Below are 14,323 nucleotides of genomic sequence, written 5' to 3'. Positions count from 1 at the left end.
ACCTATTTTAATATCCAGAGTAATTATAATCATCTGCACCAGATAATTTCCTCTTGGAAATGGTAGAAATTTAAAGTGTTTCTCAGAAAATACCAAATTATCAACGATAATATCGTGCTGGAAAAATAAAATCTTAATTATTTCAAATGAAAATGTGATATGTATTTAAAATTACTGAACCTCATATGGACAAGTATGATTAATATTGGAATACTTAGCCATTGTCTGGAACACCATATTCCAAAAGATATTTTGTTTGGAATTTTTTTGAAAATCACAAAAATCAATTACATCATCATATAAAAATGGACGATAATTTCTATTAACTTTACGAAATAATTTTGCATCTATCTGCGGAACGTATAAAAAATATTATTGGTGCTAATATTATATAGATTGTATACACAAATTACCGTCATACTATTGATGCTTTTAACCATTAGTTTACCATAAATATAGATAGCTTGTACTTTATTTTTAAGTTGATTAATTTGACATTTTGTATAATTTAAATAGTTAATATTCAATGAAGCACAAGTTAAATTTGTTATTATAAATGATTTTTTTTGTGCGTTTATATTAGAAAATTTTAGAGTTAATGTTAGTAATAAAATAAAACACCTTAGTTGATTCATGATTCGGAGAATAATGAATTTATTTACAAGAAAAAAATAACAAAACTTGTAAATGTTTTTTATGCATCATTAATTTTTTGATTGTAGATCTTGTATCATTAGTCTGATGAAATTATTCAATTATGATTTAAAATTTGTGGTTGGAAATAATCAGGTATATCACAGACATCAAATTCATACTAAAGTGAAAACTAAAATATACATATTTAGGTTATATAGAAAAAACAAAAAATAATAATGTGTACTTTTAGGAGTAACAAATAAATATTTATTTCATAAACTTTATTTTTTAAAAAAAGTTGCGCCTTAGAGTATGTGAAGTAGTAAAGCCAAAACGTTACGAATTGGATTGCACTTTCGTAAAATTTCTGTGACATACCTGAATATTAATGCTTTTAAAATTTGGTTTGAAACCAATTAAATTATTATTTTATATTAATTATTTCAATTATAAGATTTTTATTGATACATTAAAATATTATTTAAAATAATAAACTTTTGTTAATTGTTCGTTATTTCGTAAAAGGGGGGGAATTTTAATATTGATTGAAAAACACTAATTACACGTATTTTGCTGGTGTTTTTGTTATGTGTTCTCGAAACTAAACATTTGCACTCTGAAGTGTTTTTATTTTGTGTTTTGAATAAAAAAATACCGTTTAAGATATCGTAATAATTTTTGAAAATTTTTGTTATGTTTTTAATGAATAATAAAAAAACTTATTTTGAAAAAGTAAATTTTGAAAAGGGAATTCCCATGTTCACGATTGTGAGAGGCGGGTAACAATTAAACGCCAAATATTATTCGTAAAGAAGTATGAAAAAAATTAAAATTGAAACAGTGAAAATTGAAACTCCCACTTTTAGTAAAAGTGGGATTAGTAAAAAAGTGTGAGTGTATTATAACTTGAAAGGCAAAACTGGATCGTGTAACCCCCAAGTCAAGTTGGTGTTCCAATTTTCAATCAAGAAAACAGCTGATTACATTTTTTGCACAATTTGTACTAAAATTGTTTTCATATTGCGTGCAGCCTACGTCACAACTTTTTTTTATAAATTTTGAAAAAAAGTATATGTAAAAGACTATCAAGAAAAACTTGATCGTGTGTGTGGCTGCAGTGTTAACTACACTTCTTTATAGCCATGAGCAATTTTATTCAATTCAGACTATCCATTTATAAATTACATATTTATTTCCATTTTTTCGAAATTCGCCCACTGTGTGCCCATTACTTTCATTCATCACAATTATAAATACAACCCTGACGAAGAACAATGTAAAAAGGAGGAGAGAAAACAGCTGTGATGTTGTTGTTGCTGCATTTTATAAAACACTTCTGCGTTTCTTTTCCTATTACATTCTGTTTTTCTATCCAATTTCTGTATTAGTTTACACACAAATATTTATTATAAATTAAATAAATAATGCATAAAACTAAAAAGAAATCCAAAACTGCAAAATTGCCAAAACCTATAAAAGTGAAAAAAGAAAAATCCGATGAAGATCGCTTGCCACAGCCCATGACCCATTACATTGATGATAGGCTGGAAATGGTCAAGCAAATTTTCAATACCCTTAAGCCGAAGACCATTGTAAATTTAGCTCCAGAATTTTTAAAGGTAAAAATAATACTATAATGCTAAAATTAACATGAATTAAACTTGAACAAATTTTAAAAATATTGCAGACCCAGGCGTTGGAAGAAATCGAAGAGGCTTGTTTAAATGAGCTTTTGTGCATATCAACAAAACGTTTAAAGTCAATTATCACGTCCACAAAATGCCCTACAGATACGGAATCTTCAGATAATGATTCTGATGTGGAGAGGCAAGAAGGTAAATTAGGTTAATTTATGTCAGTTGGGTTTAATATTAAAATATATACAGTACAATGGAATGTATTCCAAATATTTAATGAATAGGTCAAAATACAAAACCAAATCTTAAAGAATTTGTAAAAATTAAGAAAAAAATTCTGAAAATAGAAAACAAATGAAAAGTTATTTATTATTATTGTAATGGCAAAACAATGGAAACTTAGGATTCATTTTAGGTTTTTATTACTGCTTCGAGAATAAATTAAACCAATTAATGAGTCTTTTTCCCTTGGCCGTATAGTGTATTACTTTTCTATCTCGACCAGTTTAAACGTATACAAGCTGTAGGGTTTTTATAAATTATTTACAACCTCCCAGAGAGTAATTTTTGGCAATTTTTAAATTGATATTATATTATCTTGTTTTGTAGTTTTATGAGCTCTTCCTCCCAAAGGTTGAGTTATTGCAGTACCTGCCTCACTAATTTATTTATAATTTTTGAATTTTTTACCACGACTACCTCGATTTTTTTTATACATACATAAATCTAGATTACTAAGTCATTATCATAGACAATAGGATATCTAACCAATGACCGAGATTTCAAAGACCTTTCCAACGATGTATACAACGCCATAGAAATCGGCGCCGACAATGCGTCGTTGTTTCATCTCATCAAACACTTTTCCCAACAAATATTTTTTGATGAAATTTTTTTTCCACTAAAAATTGTTTTCATCATAAATTGTATTCAATCTTTATGTCATTGTATACTTCTGGTGAAGATTATATAATATTCAGCACAGCCGAATATGGCTCTCTTACTTGTTTTAATTTCAGAACACATTTCTTTGGAGGAAATATCATCGGATAGTGAAATTGAAGGATCTGGCTCAAAGAAGGGTAAGTTGTTTGAGTGCTTTTCTGTTCTCCATCTAATAATTTACCATTTTATATAAACAAAAATAATTTTTACTAAATTTGTTGGCTTTTGAATATCAGTTGTATTAAATATTTGTTACTTCTTAGATTGCATATACATAGTTTTTCATTTTGATAATGGCTGGATTTCAAGATTTATTTTTGTGACAAACACTACATCAATTTAAACTAATTTTAATCTTAAATACACTTAAATTTCTCACCAACTTTCAATGGTGGCACATAAAATGCCCGCATTTTGACCACATCCTCACCCACACCCAATTGTACATGTTCATCGCCATTTTCATTGCCCATCTCTAAGGTGATTATAAAGTCACCCGTTTCTAGATAGCCACACAGACGTGCATACTCAATGCCATAGTCAATTGGTTTATATTCACATTCATTCATTTCCTTCGTATATAGCACTGTCCTCAGATTTCTTCGTAGGTTAAGATTTTTTGCTAGTTCTATAAGACAATTTACTTCTTCTACGTTATTATCTAAAGTTGATTGTTCGAGTGGTAGTATAACAAATACCGGACAATATATTTCCACACGACTCAAAGCCTTAGCTGCAGTATCACATTTAGTGTAGAGAAAAACAGCTTGACATTCAATAGAACTGATGGTGCGTATCACAAAATTAACAAGGGATTGGCAATTGGATAAAATATCATGAAGTACAACAGCCAAACGATAATCTTTAATAGGTAAAAGTTTCTTGACTATTAAAGGATATTTGTTACACCACGAACTTTTCTCTATGAACATGCAGTCGATTTTCCATAGATATTCATGATTTTCGAATAATTTAAAATCACTGCAACGCTCTAAAGGTACAGAACCAATTAGAGGTTTCTTTAAACACTTGGCCAGCGGTATGATGTCTTGTTTTAATATGTTATTTATGGTTTGAGTATTATTAAATAGATTTGTTAGCCATAAATAGTCTAAGTGCTTAATTAGGGACATTAAATCCAACATTTTACTGCTAATATACTCCAAATCCAGTCTACCAATTAATTTAAGATGATAATTGCTTTTGAGTTTTTGATGCAACAATTTCAAAAATTGCAAACAGCGTATGTGAGGCAGGACAATAAAATCCACTTGGAGTTTTGAAGCCATTTCTAAATCTTTAGTAAACATATCAGCTAAAGTTGTCAACTGCAATGTATAACACTGATTGGGTAGCTCTATGTAATCATAAGAATTAACAATGCCAGCCTCTTGTATTTGAATGGCAATAGAAGTCTTTAATTTTTTTACCACAATGCCAAGAACCTCCGGGCCTATAGAGATTTTATCATTTAAATTTATATAAGGCAAATAATGTGTTAGATTAATAACAAAAGCAATTTCTTTAAAGCACGAATATCTATAGGCTGTATTTGTGGTTAAGGTCAGGATATTGCCGCGAGCCAAAAACAATGAACAATTATTACGGCTTCTACCTATACGACAGGCATCACCCGTTATTTGTAAAGCCAAGCCTATAGTCAGTTTGCTGCCGGTTTCCTCCAACTGTTGCTCTTCAGCTGCTTGCTTAAGCATTGCCACTAATGCTTCTATTTCAAAAGGTTTATTTTCCACAACATCTATCATAAAAGTTCTGGTATAATTCTTTAACAAACGCTTTACTTCCTCGTGTGTTGTATTATTCTCTAACTTGGCCATTAAAGCCAAATTATAGTAACGTCTTTTCGTACGTTTGCGTTGATGTTTATTGTGGGCGTCACATAACTTTTTAAATTGCTCTAGCTGGTTTTCCAAATCTTTCTGGCCGTTAAGTATTACGCTAAATTCTTGCTCATGTTTATTTTCATTAATATTTTCTTTTGTATTTTTAATAAATTCAATATTTGCCTTGTGATTCATATTTATTAATTTTTGAATTTTATTTTCATGTAAAGTCAAAAAGAAAAAGACTTCGAAAGCTGTTGAGGAAGCAGTTGCTGGCAAAAAGGATACACCAAATCCAGATAATCCAGGTATGTATAAATTTTAATTTAATTTTTATCTAAGGACAATACAAATTATAAATATGAACGTTTGTAATTACGTGTAAATTTCACAAAATTTTGAGAATTATTAAAAATATGCTTTAAATTTTGATTCAAAACTGGCAAAAAAAATAATAATGCTGAAGAAGAAAATTATGCCCTTAATAATATGGAGATCATGCGAGTGGAATGGAAAGGCTTATATCTTTGATGCAATACTTTTCCTAATGCCAACTGATATAGTATTGTTTTGAAATAAAATTGGTTCGGATATGAGCGACCTTTCTCCACTGCAAAAGCGTTGTTTCTGGGGGCATTTTTGTAGTTTATAAGAAGTAAATATATGAAATTCACTTATGGTTTATTTAGAAATACAAATAATATAAAACAATTAACAAATAAACATTTAAGAAATATCTGCAGTTTCTGCCTCGGCAATTTCCCGAGTTATGGCCGAGGCTGGAAGTTGGAGCTCCCTCTCCAATTTCAGACATAGAAGTTTCCTGTAGTAAACTTTAACCTGCAGTAGCTCCAACAAACTTTGCTTCTCTCTATCCAAAGTTTCACTTGGAAACGTGGTAGAGCTCTTCCTCTTCCTTGGGTTTGGAGGTGGGCAGTTAGGTGTTTCCTCTGTCATCGATATTATGGACTCAGACTCAGCTGATGATAGATTTTCTGAATTTTCATAGATTTCTTGGAAATTCTGTCCATCTACCACAGCAGAGTCTGATTCCAGAATATCGAGAATGACCAAGTCAATTAAGTCCATTTGTCGGGCGTTATCCCTTTTACTCTGCAAATTAACAACATTAAATTTACGGATAAATCTTCGATTATTTTAAAAAGAAAAAATATCTATTTGAGCTTTAAATTATTTGCTATGTGTAAGCAATACATTGTTTTACTTACCAATGTCCGACTCTTCCAGAGCCCAAACAAACTGTCCCTGGCATAGGTCCATGTTTTTTGGTCCGACGCCAGTTGCAAGGATTGGGCTTCTTTTAAAACTTCCTCCCAAGCAGCCTGTTTATCTAATTTATTAACCTTCAAAATTAATTACTAATAATGTTCTTAATATTTACAATTTAGTAAAAAAATACTTACTTTATTGTTTTGAAAACTAGAAAATAAAATGTCTTTCTTTTCTTTAATCACTTGTAACAAGGCAAGTTTTTTTTCCATTTTTATTTTGCGGCTCATTTTAACGAGTTCTATTTAGCAATGCAAAGTGAAAAGTGATAAGAAAAAGATAATTAAATGCTTTGTGAAACACTTTGCACACACGCTTTGCAAAGACAGCTAATTTTTTGCAAAAATTAGGTTAGTGCAAAGTGAGATTTGCAAAGAATATTGTGGAATAGAAACACTTACAAAAAACACAAACAAAATAAATCAATTTGATTAGTGCAAAGTGAAAAGTTGATAAGTTGTTTCAAGTCGAATTATTGTGGTGAAAAATATAACAAACCCAAAAGCAAAAACAGGCAACTTTGATAGTACAATTATCTTTAACCAAAAACAAAGTGTTTGGCATCAATCCAAGTTTTCCAAAATTGGTATAAAAATAAAACAAACAAATTTCAAGTTTAAATTAGAGACGAAGATCTCTTTTTATTGTTAATAAATATTACCTCGTAGAAGGAATATATTGCTCTTTTAGTAAAATGCACGTAGTGCTTATGTCGAAGACAATTTGACAAGTGTTTTTTAATGCTAAAATAACAAGCATAATTTGGTGGCAAACAATATTTAAGGACCCGTTAACGGTTTACTCGCTAGAATCTAGTAAAATACTTCCAGCAAAGTTGCATAAAAAAAGGAAGCAACAATAAATTCTAACGTTGTTAAAAATAGTATAATACGTTTAAAGTAGTTATTACCAAAAGGATGCAACCTAAACATTGCCGGCCACCTTGCAACACTAATGTATGTTGTAATGTTAATAGCATAGGTATGGTTTTTAGACAGATCCATAAACTGAATGGTTTTTAGACAGATCCATCAACTGAATGGTTTTTAGACAGATCCATCAACTGACCCTTGCGGGCAATGGTTTTTAGACAGATCCATCAACTGACCATTAAAGGCATTGTTTTTATAAATAATATAGTAAAATAATACATACTAAGGTAAATCGTAAATATATTTCAATGAGCTTTTTTAATGATAATGTAAATATACAATTCGAATGTTAGTTAAAATGTTGAATTCATTTGTGTTTAATTCATAGATGTAGATCCATAGTAATAAAAAGAGGAATAATCAAATGACAGCATTAGGTCTTTTAGGAAATACCGAGTTAGTGAAATACCATTAACTGATAATTATATAGAATTAACTGGACCTGTCAGTATCCAGCCAAAAATTGTTCTCTGAGCCAATAATGACCCTAATACGTCTCGTCGAATTTCCGGTAACATAATTTGCGGATATAAATCAGCCCCAATAAGAATATCAACAGGCCGGCTATGGAAAGGATTGGAATCTGCCAAATGAAGATTTGGCAATAATCCTTTAATGTCGGCGTTTACAGAAATCGAAGGCAAATTCTCCGATATATCTGCCAAAACAAAGGCCGTTGTATTCAGTACTACAGAAGAATCCAAATCAGAGCCGATCTTGAGAGAACAAGCCTTTCTCGAAACTACAGAAACCGCATTATTTACGCCAGAAACTTTAGCATTTGCAGAATGCGTGGGAAGTTTAAACCTTTTTCGTAATCGATTACTAACAAATGAACATTCCGAAGCTGAATCAATAAGAGCTCTGACCTGATACCTATTGCCATTATGTATGATATTTACTGATGCAGTTCCTAAGATAACAGATTGATTTTGACGTGTATGAAATACTTGTCGAGTTTGCGTAACATTAGTAGAAGTAGAAGGTCGTTGATAAGTCGGTGACGAGTTAGTGGGTCGAAGAACCTCAGCAGAACTCTGACCGGAAGAAGTCGTAGTCCATTCCACGTTTGAATTTTCTATTGGCTCATGATGAAGCATAGTATGGTGTCGATTATCGCAAATTAAACAATTATTATTGCTTTTACAATTGCTGACATGGTGTGTCCTTGAGAGACAATTAGAACAACAGTTATTTTCGTTCACAGCTAAAATTCGGTCAGTTATTGGAAGACTCTTAAATCGTCGACAAGTGCGTAAAAAGTGAGATTGGTTAGGACATAAAATACAAGAAATATTCGAAGAAGTAATTTCGTCAGAAGGCACAGAATATTTCACGTGGTTTGACTTTGTTTCCAAAACGTTACCCTTAAGATTGTTAAGACAGTCCAATGTCAGAATTCTTTCCGTCAGAAAGTTATCCAAATCTTGCCAAAGGGAGAGAGCCGTCTTGTTCTTTACACTGTGTTCCCAAAGAGAAACTGTCGATGAAGGAAGTCTTTGAATGCATATAAAGACGATAATTGGGTCCCAATTATCCGTAGGCACTTTATAAATAGAAAGGGATGTAAGACAACTATTAATACCGCGTTTTAAGGTCTTAAGTCCGGCACTAGTTTCCTTGTCAAAGGAAGGCAGACTAAACAGAAGTTTCAGTTGGTTGTTTACTAACATACGAGGATTCTCATATGCAATCTTAAGATCCCGCCAGGCTACTTCAAAGCCCTCATTACTCAACGGACTTTTCAAAACAATATCTTTAGCTTCACCTTCGGTCTTACGTATTAAATGACAAAGGCGTTCTACATTACTAAGGCGCGAGCTCTTTATATAAATCGCCGTAAATAAATCTCTAAAGGCCGGCCAAGAATCATAATCCCCTCCAAATGCGTCGACATCGCAAGGGGGTAGAGTCAAAGTATGCCCAGAATCAGAATTCACTACTGGCGAATCACTTGCGTTCGGTACCGATTTAAATTTGCTCACCTTCTCATTAATCGAACCTAAACATTTCATATAGGCTACGTATGTGACCTGATATTTAGACGCAGCTACATCTACATCACTAGGCTCTGTATCAGAATTCTCCAAAAAATCCAAACAGGCCTCATATGTTGTTTTAACTTTCTCCCATAACAATTTTATTTCAGCGCTCTGAACCTCCAAGGTATAAACATTATGAATGTCCTCAGGAAAATCATTAAAATTTGCCTCAAAAGCAATAAGAGCATCAGATGCTCTAATGAATCTATTAAGTGAAGTTATGGGCATTTTCCTTATTCAATTATCGACAATATATAAAAATTAATTACAAAAATATAAAAAATTTAACAAAAATATATCCCGAAACTATGTTGTAGTCAAACTGACCGACCGTAGGGTGACCAATACAATGTAAGAAGAAGAATATATTATTGTTATTGTAATTTACAGATGGAAATCTGTAAACAAATAATCGCACAAAAGAAAATGTAGGAAATACTAATTTTTATTTATTGTCCGTATAAATTAAGTTTTAAACAAATGAAATAGTGTCACTTTTTTTCTTTTAAACCGAAGAATTTAATGAAATAAAACACAAATGAAATGTGTATGTGCGTCGCGTTAATATCAAACGAATTTTAATCACTTCACTTTAGCTCACAATTGAAATATATTTACGTACCTTATTTTATGAAAAATAAATAATAAATATGTATATTGCCGGTGGACTGTATTATTGCCAGGGGATGATGGAGTCAATGATGCCCAAAGATCCAGTACTCGTTTAAAAATCCGGTTCGCTAGGACCAAATGTTTGGCATCAATCCAAGTTTTCCAAAATTGGTATAAAAATAAAACAAACAAATTTCAAGTTTAAATTAGAGACGAAGATCTCTTTTTATTGTTAATAAATATTACCTCGTAGAAGGAATATATTGCTCTTTTAGTAAAATGCACGTAGTGCTTATGTCGAAGACAATTTGACAAGTGTTTTTTAATGCTAAAATAACAAGCATAATTTGGTGGCAAACAATATTTAAGGACCCGTTAACGGTTTACTCGCTAGAATCTAGTAAAATACTTCCAGCAAAGTTGCATAAAAAAAGGAAGCAACAATAAATTCTAACGTTGTTAAAAATAGTATAACACAGTACAACATTTTTCAGTTCATTGCTTTGGGACTCAATTCTGACAATTGCACGTGAAAGTAGCCCCAAGAATAAGAACTTCTGCGTCATTAGTTTTGTCAAGTTGGCTGCCATAATAATTTAATGACCATACGAATTTTTTTTCCTCAAGGTGGATTTTTATCACTTTTTCTATATTTTAGCACGGTTATATCTCGTATACCGTACGGAATATCTCTTTTGTGGCTGAAGCAAAGTTGTAGATATTGAATAGTAGGAAAAAAGTACGGAACATACCTACCCAAAAAAGGTGCACCCAGTGCCTTAAAAATCGCAAAAATGCCCATTTTTAAACCAATTTTTCACCTTTTTTGCTCAATAACTGGATTACAAATCCAATTATGAACCGATCACCATGAAATTAGGTCGTGTGATTTGTGTCTATATGAAAGTTATTTATCATGACTTTTGTATGTATACCATCATTTTTAACAGATTTATTCACTTTAAAGTGATTTTCGGAAGCGGGTCTTATATGGGAGCTATGACAAATTATGGACCGATCATAAAAGAATTTGGTACATATAATTTGTTCGGCACAAGGATGAAGCCTGTTGAAATTGGCTGAAATCGGTTCATTATTTCACTTAGCCCCCATACAAATGCCCTCCCGAAATTGGACTTTATCGGTCATAAATGTTTAATTTATATATGTATCTACACAAATTTCGCTCAAAATAAGTTTTATATATATAAAATTCATGTCAAAAAATTTTATTATGATCGGTCAATAATTATTCATAGCTCCCATATAAGACCCGCTTCCGAAAATCACTTTAAAGTGAATAAATATGTTAAAAATGATGGTATACATACAAAATTCATGATTAATAACTTTCATATAGTTACAAATCACATGACCTAATTTCATGGTGATCGGTCCATAATTGGATTTGTAATCCAGTTATTGAGCAAAAAAGGTGAAAAATTGGTTAAAAAATGGGCATTTTTGCGATTTTTAAGGCACTGGGTGCACCTTTTTCGGGTAGGTATGTTCCGTACTTTTTTCCTACTATTCAATATCTACAACTTTGCTTCAGCCACAAAAGAGATATTCCGTACGGTATACGAGATATAACCGTGCTAAAATATAGAAAAAGTGATAAAAATCCACCTTGAGGAAAAAAAATTCGTATGGTCATTAAATTATTACGGCAGCCAACTTGACAAAACTAATGATGCAGAAGTTCTTATTTTTGGGGCTACTTTCACGTGCAATTGTCAGAATTGAGTCCCAAAATCATGTGTTGTACTGTGTAATACGTTTAAAGTAGTTATTACCAAAAGGATGCAACCTAAACACAAAGTATGTATGTACTTGTTGTTTTTGTACATGTTATATTTGTTGTAGTTCTGTCATTTTATTCTGTTATTTGCTTAATTCTGTTATTCTCCTATGTTTTTATTAACAGACGTTTTTAAATCAGCAAATATTAGTTTTTGGTTAACATAAGAGCATATTTAACAAGTAAGAAAGTATGGTCGGTCAAGTCCGACCGTAAAATACCCTATACTGAGTAAATTTTAAGTTGAATAATTTAATTTCGTGAATGATTTTCGGTAGTTGGCCTTATATGGGAGTTATGACTAATTATGGACTAATCGCCATGAAATCATCATTAAATTTCGTGACACAACTTCCGTATATAAAACTTATTAAAACGAAATTTGTGTAGATAATAAATAAAAATAAATTAAACAGTTATGACCGATAAAGTCCAATTTCGGGAGGGCATTTGTATGGGGGCAAGGTGAAATAATGGATCGATTTCAGTTAGTTTCAATAGGTTTTGTCCTTGGGCTGAAACAAATGTAAGTGCCAAATTTGATCGAAATATCATCAAAATTGCGTCCTGTACTTTGTGCACAATTTTTATTTTTATTAAGATCTAATTGATTCTAATTGAATTTAAAATACTTCTCCCACTTTACAGAAGATGGACAAATCAGTGTGCTGGAATTATTGGAATTGCAAGCTCGGGCCAGAGCCATTCGATCGCAATTGGCTCTCGAACCAGTTACTAAAATTGAGGTTGATTCCGATGGAGAGAAACGTAATAAGGAAGACAAAGGAAAAGTTTCTGAAAAGGACGGTAAAGTAAATAAAAATGAACGTAAGCGTCTTTCAAGTGAAAGACAATCGAGAGATTCGGCTAAAGTTAGTAGAACCAATGGTACCACAGATAACCAGGGTTCTAAGGCGCCTGCAGACCAGGAAGTCGAAAAACGGACAACAAAAAAGATCAAACTAAAGAGGACACATAAAACATCCACTAATACTGAGAAAGGTCATGAAACTCAAGAAAAACAAGATAGTGAGAAGAAAAATGGTAAATCCAAGGAAGGCAAGGAAAAATCTAACAAAACTAAGGAATATCTAACAACTGAAATCAAGAAAGAAAAGAGCAGCCGTTCACCCTCCCCAGATGTTATACCCATAGTAGCAGAACCAGAGACATTGCTTATAACCGATTCATCGGATGGTGAAGATGAGCCATCCAACAACAAAATTGATGCTGAGAAAGCTACTAATGAAAAATCCACAAACGAATCCGCAACCGAACCACAAAGAGAACGCAAAAACACCGAAACTGAAGCACAAGTTAATAAAGATAAAGAAAATGCTTCACCACAAAAATCCGATAAACCAGCAGAAATTGTAACAGAACCTAAACCAAACAGAGTCATAGACAATGTCAGCCTTGAGAGTTCCACCGAAAATACTCAAGATTCTTCATTTAAAATGAGTGACAGAGATGATACTCAAGATAGTAATATACCAGAAGAAACAAAGAGCAATGATTTAAAAAGTTCGAGTAAAGAAAAATCTAAAACGGCTGATGAGGTTTTAACAAAAAAAGCAAATGACGAAACAAATTCAGCAAATCATTCGGATGATGATCAAAATGATGATGTGATTTCATTGGGCGGTGACTTGGAAAATGAAATGAATGAGCAGTTGGAAAATGAGGTGAATGCCATGAAATTGCCCCTCAACAAAAAATCCAAAGAAGATACTTCACAGGATACCAATAATAAATCGCAAGATGAAAGCCAACCAGAAGAAGCCATTTCCTTAGAATCTAGTGAAGATGAACATGTAAATGATAATCAGGTTTGTTTAAAGAAAATTTCTTAATTTTCAAACAATTTTAATTATTTTAATTCTTACTCTTGTTTACTTTTAGTCCTGGCATTCTCGCTACATGAAGAGTTCTAAAGTTAGCAAAGTCTTGGCTGCTTCACGTTTGGGCAAACGTGTTCGGGATAAAATCAAAAAATCTAAACATTCTAAGAAGGAGACTTCTCATGAAAATTCCGATATTGAAAAGGAGAAATCTAAACCTGCATATAGTTCCAAGCATGAAGATGGTTCAATAGAACAATACAAAGAGCTGTTAGAAATACGTCAGCGCAAATCATCACAAAATAATTGAATACTATTTGTATAAATAATGCTTAAATTAACCTTTCATTTTAAACTTAAATAAATACTAAAAAACAAATTCAAAACAAAATTTATAAATTTGTATATCCCTTTATGTTTAATCCGATAGTTCCGATACTTTGTAAGCCGCTAAGAATTACTGGTATTGGTTTGTTTTCACAATAATTAAAACTTCGATCGGAAAGGAAGCGATTAAAATTGTTAACTCAGCTACAGCTATATCAAATAGTTTCCCCTGAGAAGAACCCAAACTCCTTTTAAAGAGGGTGCTGTAGCTTAATTGGTTATCGTGTTTGATAATTAAGTATGATATGTTAAGTGCGGCCTATGTTCGATTTCCAGCCGCTGTCAATCAACATCAGTTTATTATGATAATTCTTTTAATTTGTTTTATGTTTTCTCCATCACACCTCATGGAAGCA

General features: G+C 31.9%; 2 protein-coding genes and 1 long non-coding RNA gene across 3 annotated transcripts; 1 reads left to right on the top strand and 2 right to left on the bottom strand.

Moving 5' to 3' along the window:
* The first annotated feature begins 2,000 nt into the window (after window positions 1-2,000).
* LOC135954504 (transcriptional regulator ATRX homolog) lies at window positions 2,001-13,971 on the top strand. Its single transcript, XM_065504684.1, has 6 exons — window positions 2,001-2,255; window positions 2,324-2,471; window positions 3,293-3,355; window positions 5,293-5,370; window positions 12,388-13,568; window positions 13,642-13,971. The coding sequence occupies exons 1-6, from the start codon at window positions 2,061-2,063 to the stop codon at window positions 13,888-13,890; spliced, it is 1,914 nt and encodes a 637-aa protein (XP_065360756.1). The 5' UTR covers window positions 2,001-2,060; the 3' UTR covers window positions 13,891-13,971.
* On the bottom strand, window positions 3,522-5,471 carry LOC135954505 (uncharacterized). The gene has a single exon (XM_065504685.1). It carries the CDS (start codon window positions 5,255-5,257, stop codon window positions 3,575-3,577), a length of 1,683 nt encoding a protein of 560 aa, XP_065360757.1. The 5' UTR covers window positions 5,258-5,471; the 3' UTR covers window positions 3,522-3,574.
* Window positions 5,723-6,426, bottom strand: LOC135954506 (uncharacterized). The gene is made up of 2 exons (XR_010576262.1): window positions 6,292-6,426; window positions 5,723-6,175 (listed from the first exon to the last, which is right to left on the bottom strand). It is a non-coding gene; the product is annotated as an uncharacterized LOC135954506 (long non-coding RNA).
* Window positions 13,972-14,323: the final 352 nt, after the last annotated feature.

This window comes from Calliphora vicina, chromosome 3 (genome assembly GCF_958450345.1).
Source record: "Calliphora vicina chromosome 3, idCalVici1.1, whole genome shotgun sequence".
NCBI lineage: Eukaryota > Metazoa > Arthropoda > Insecta > Diptera > Calliphoridae > Calliphora > Calliphora vicina.
The sequence above is the reverse complement of the archived record's forward strand: the minus strand, read 5'-3'. Positions and strand labels throughout refer to the sequence as shown.

Bases quoted from the DNA above. Each gene is read 5' to 3' on its own strand.
- LOC135954505 (XM_065504685.1), bottom strand. From the start codon at position 5,257: ATGAATCACAAGGCAAATATTGAATTTATTAAAAATACAAAAGAAAAT.
- LOC135954504 (XM_065504684.1), top strand. From the start codon at position 2,061: ATGCATAAAACTAAAAAGAAATCCAAAACTGCAAAATTGCCAAAACCT. The intron at 5,371-12,387 runs GTATGTATAAAT...CCCACTTTACAG, and splicing joins ACCAAATCCAGATAATCCAG to AAGATGGACAAATCAGTGTG. The intron at 13,569-13,641 runs GTTTGTTTAAAG...GTTTACTTTTAG, and splicing joins AACATGTAAATGATAATCAG to TCCTGGCATTCTCGCTACAT.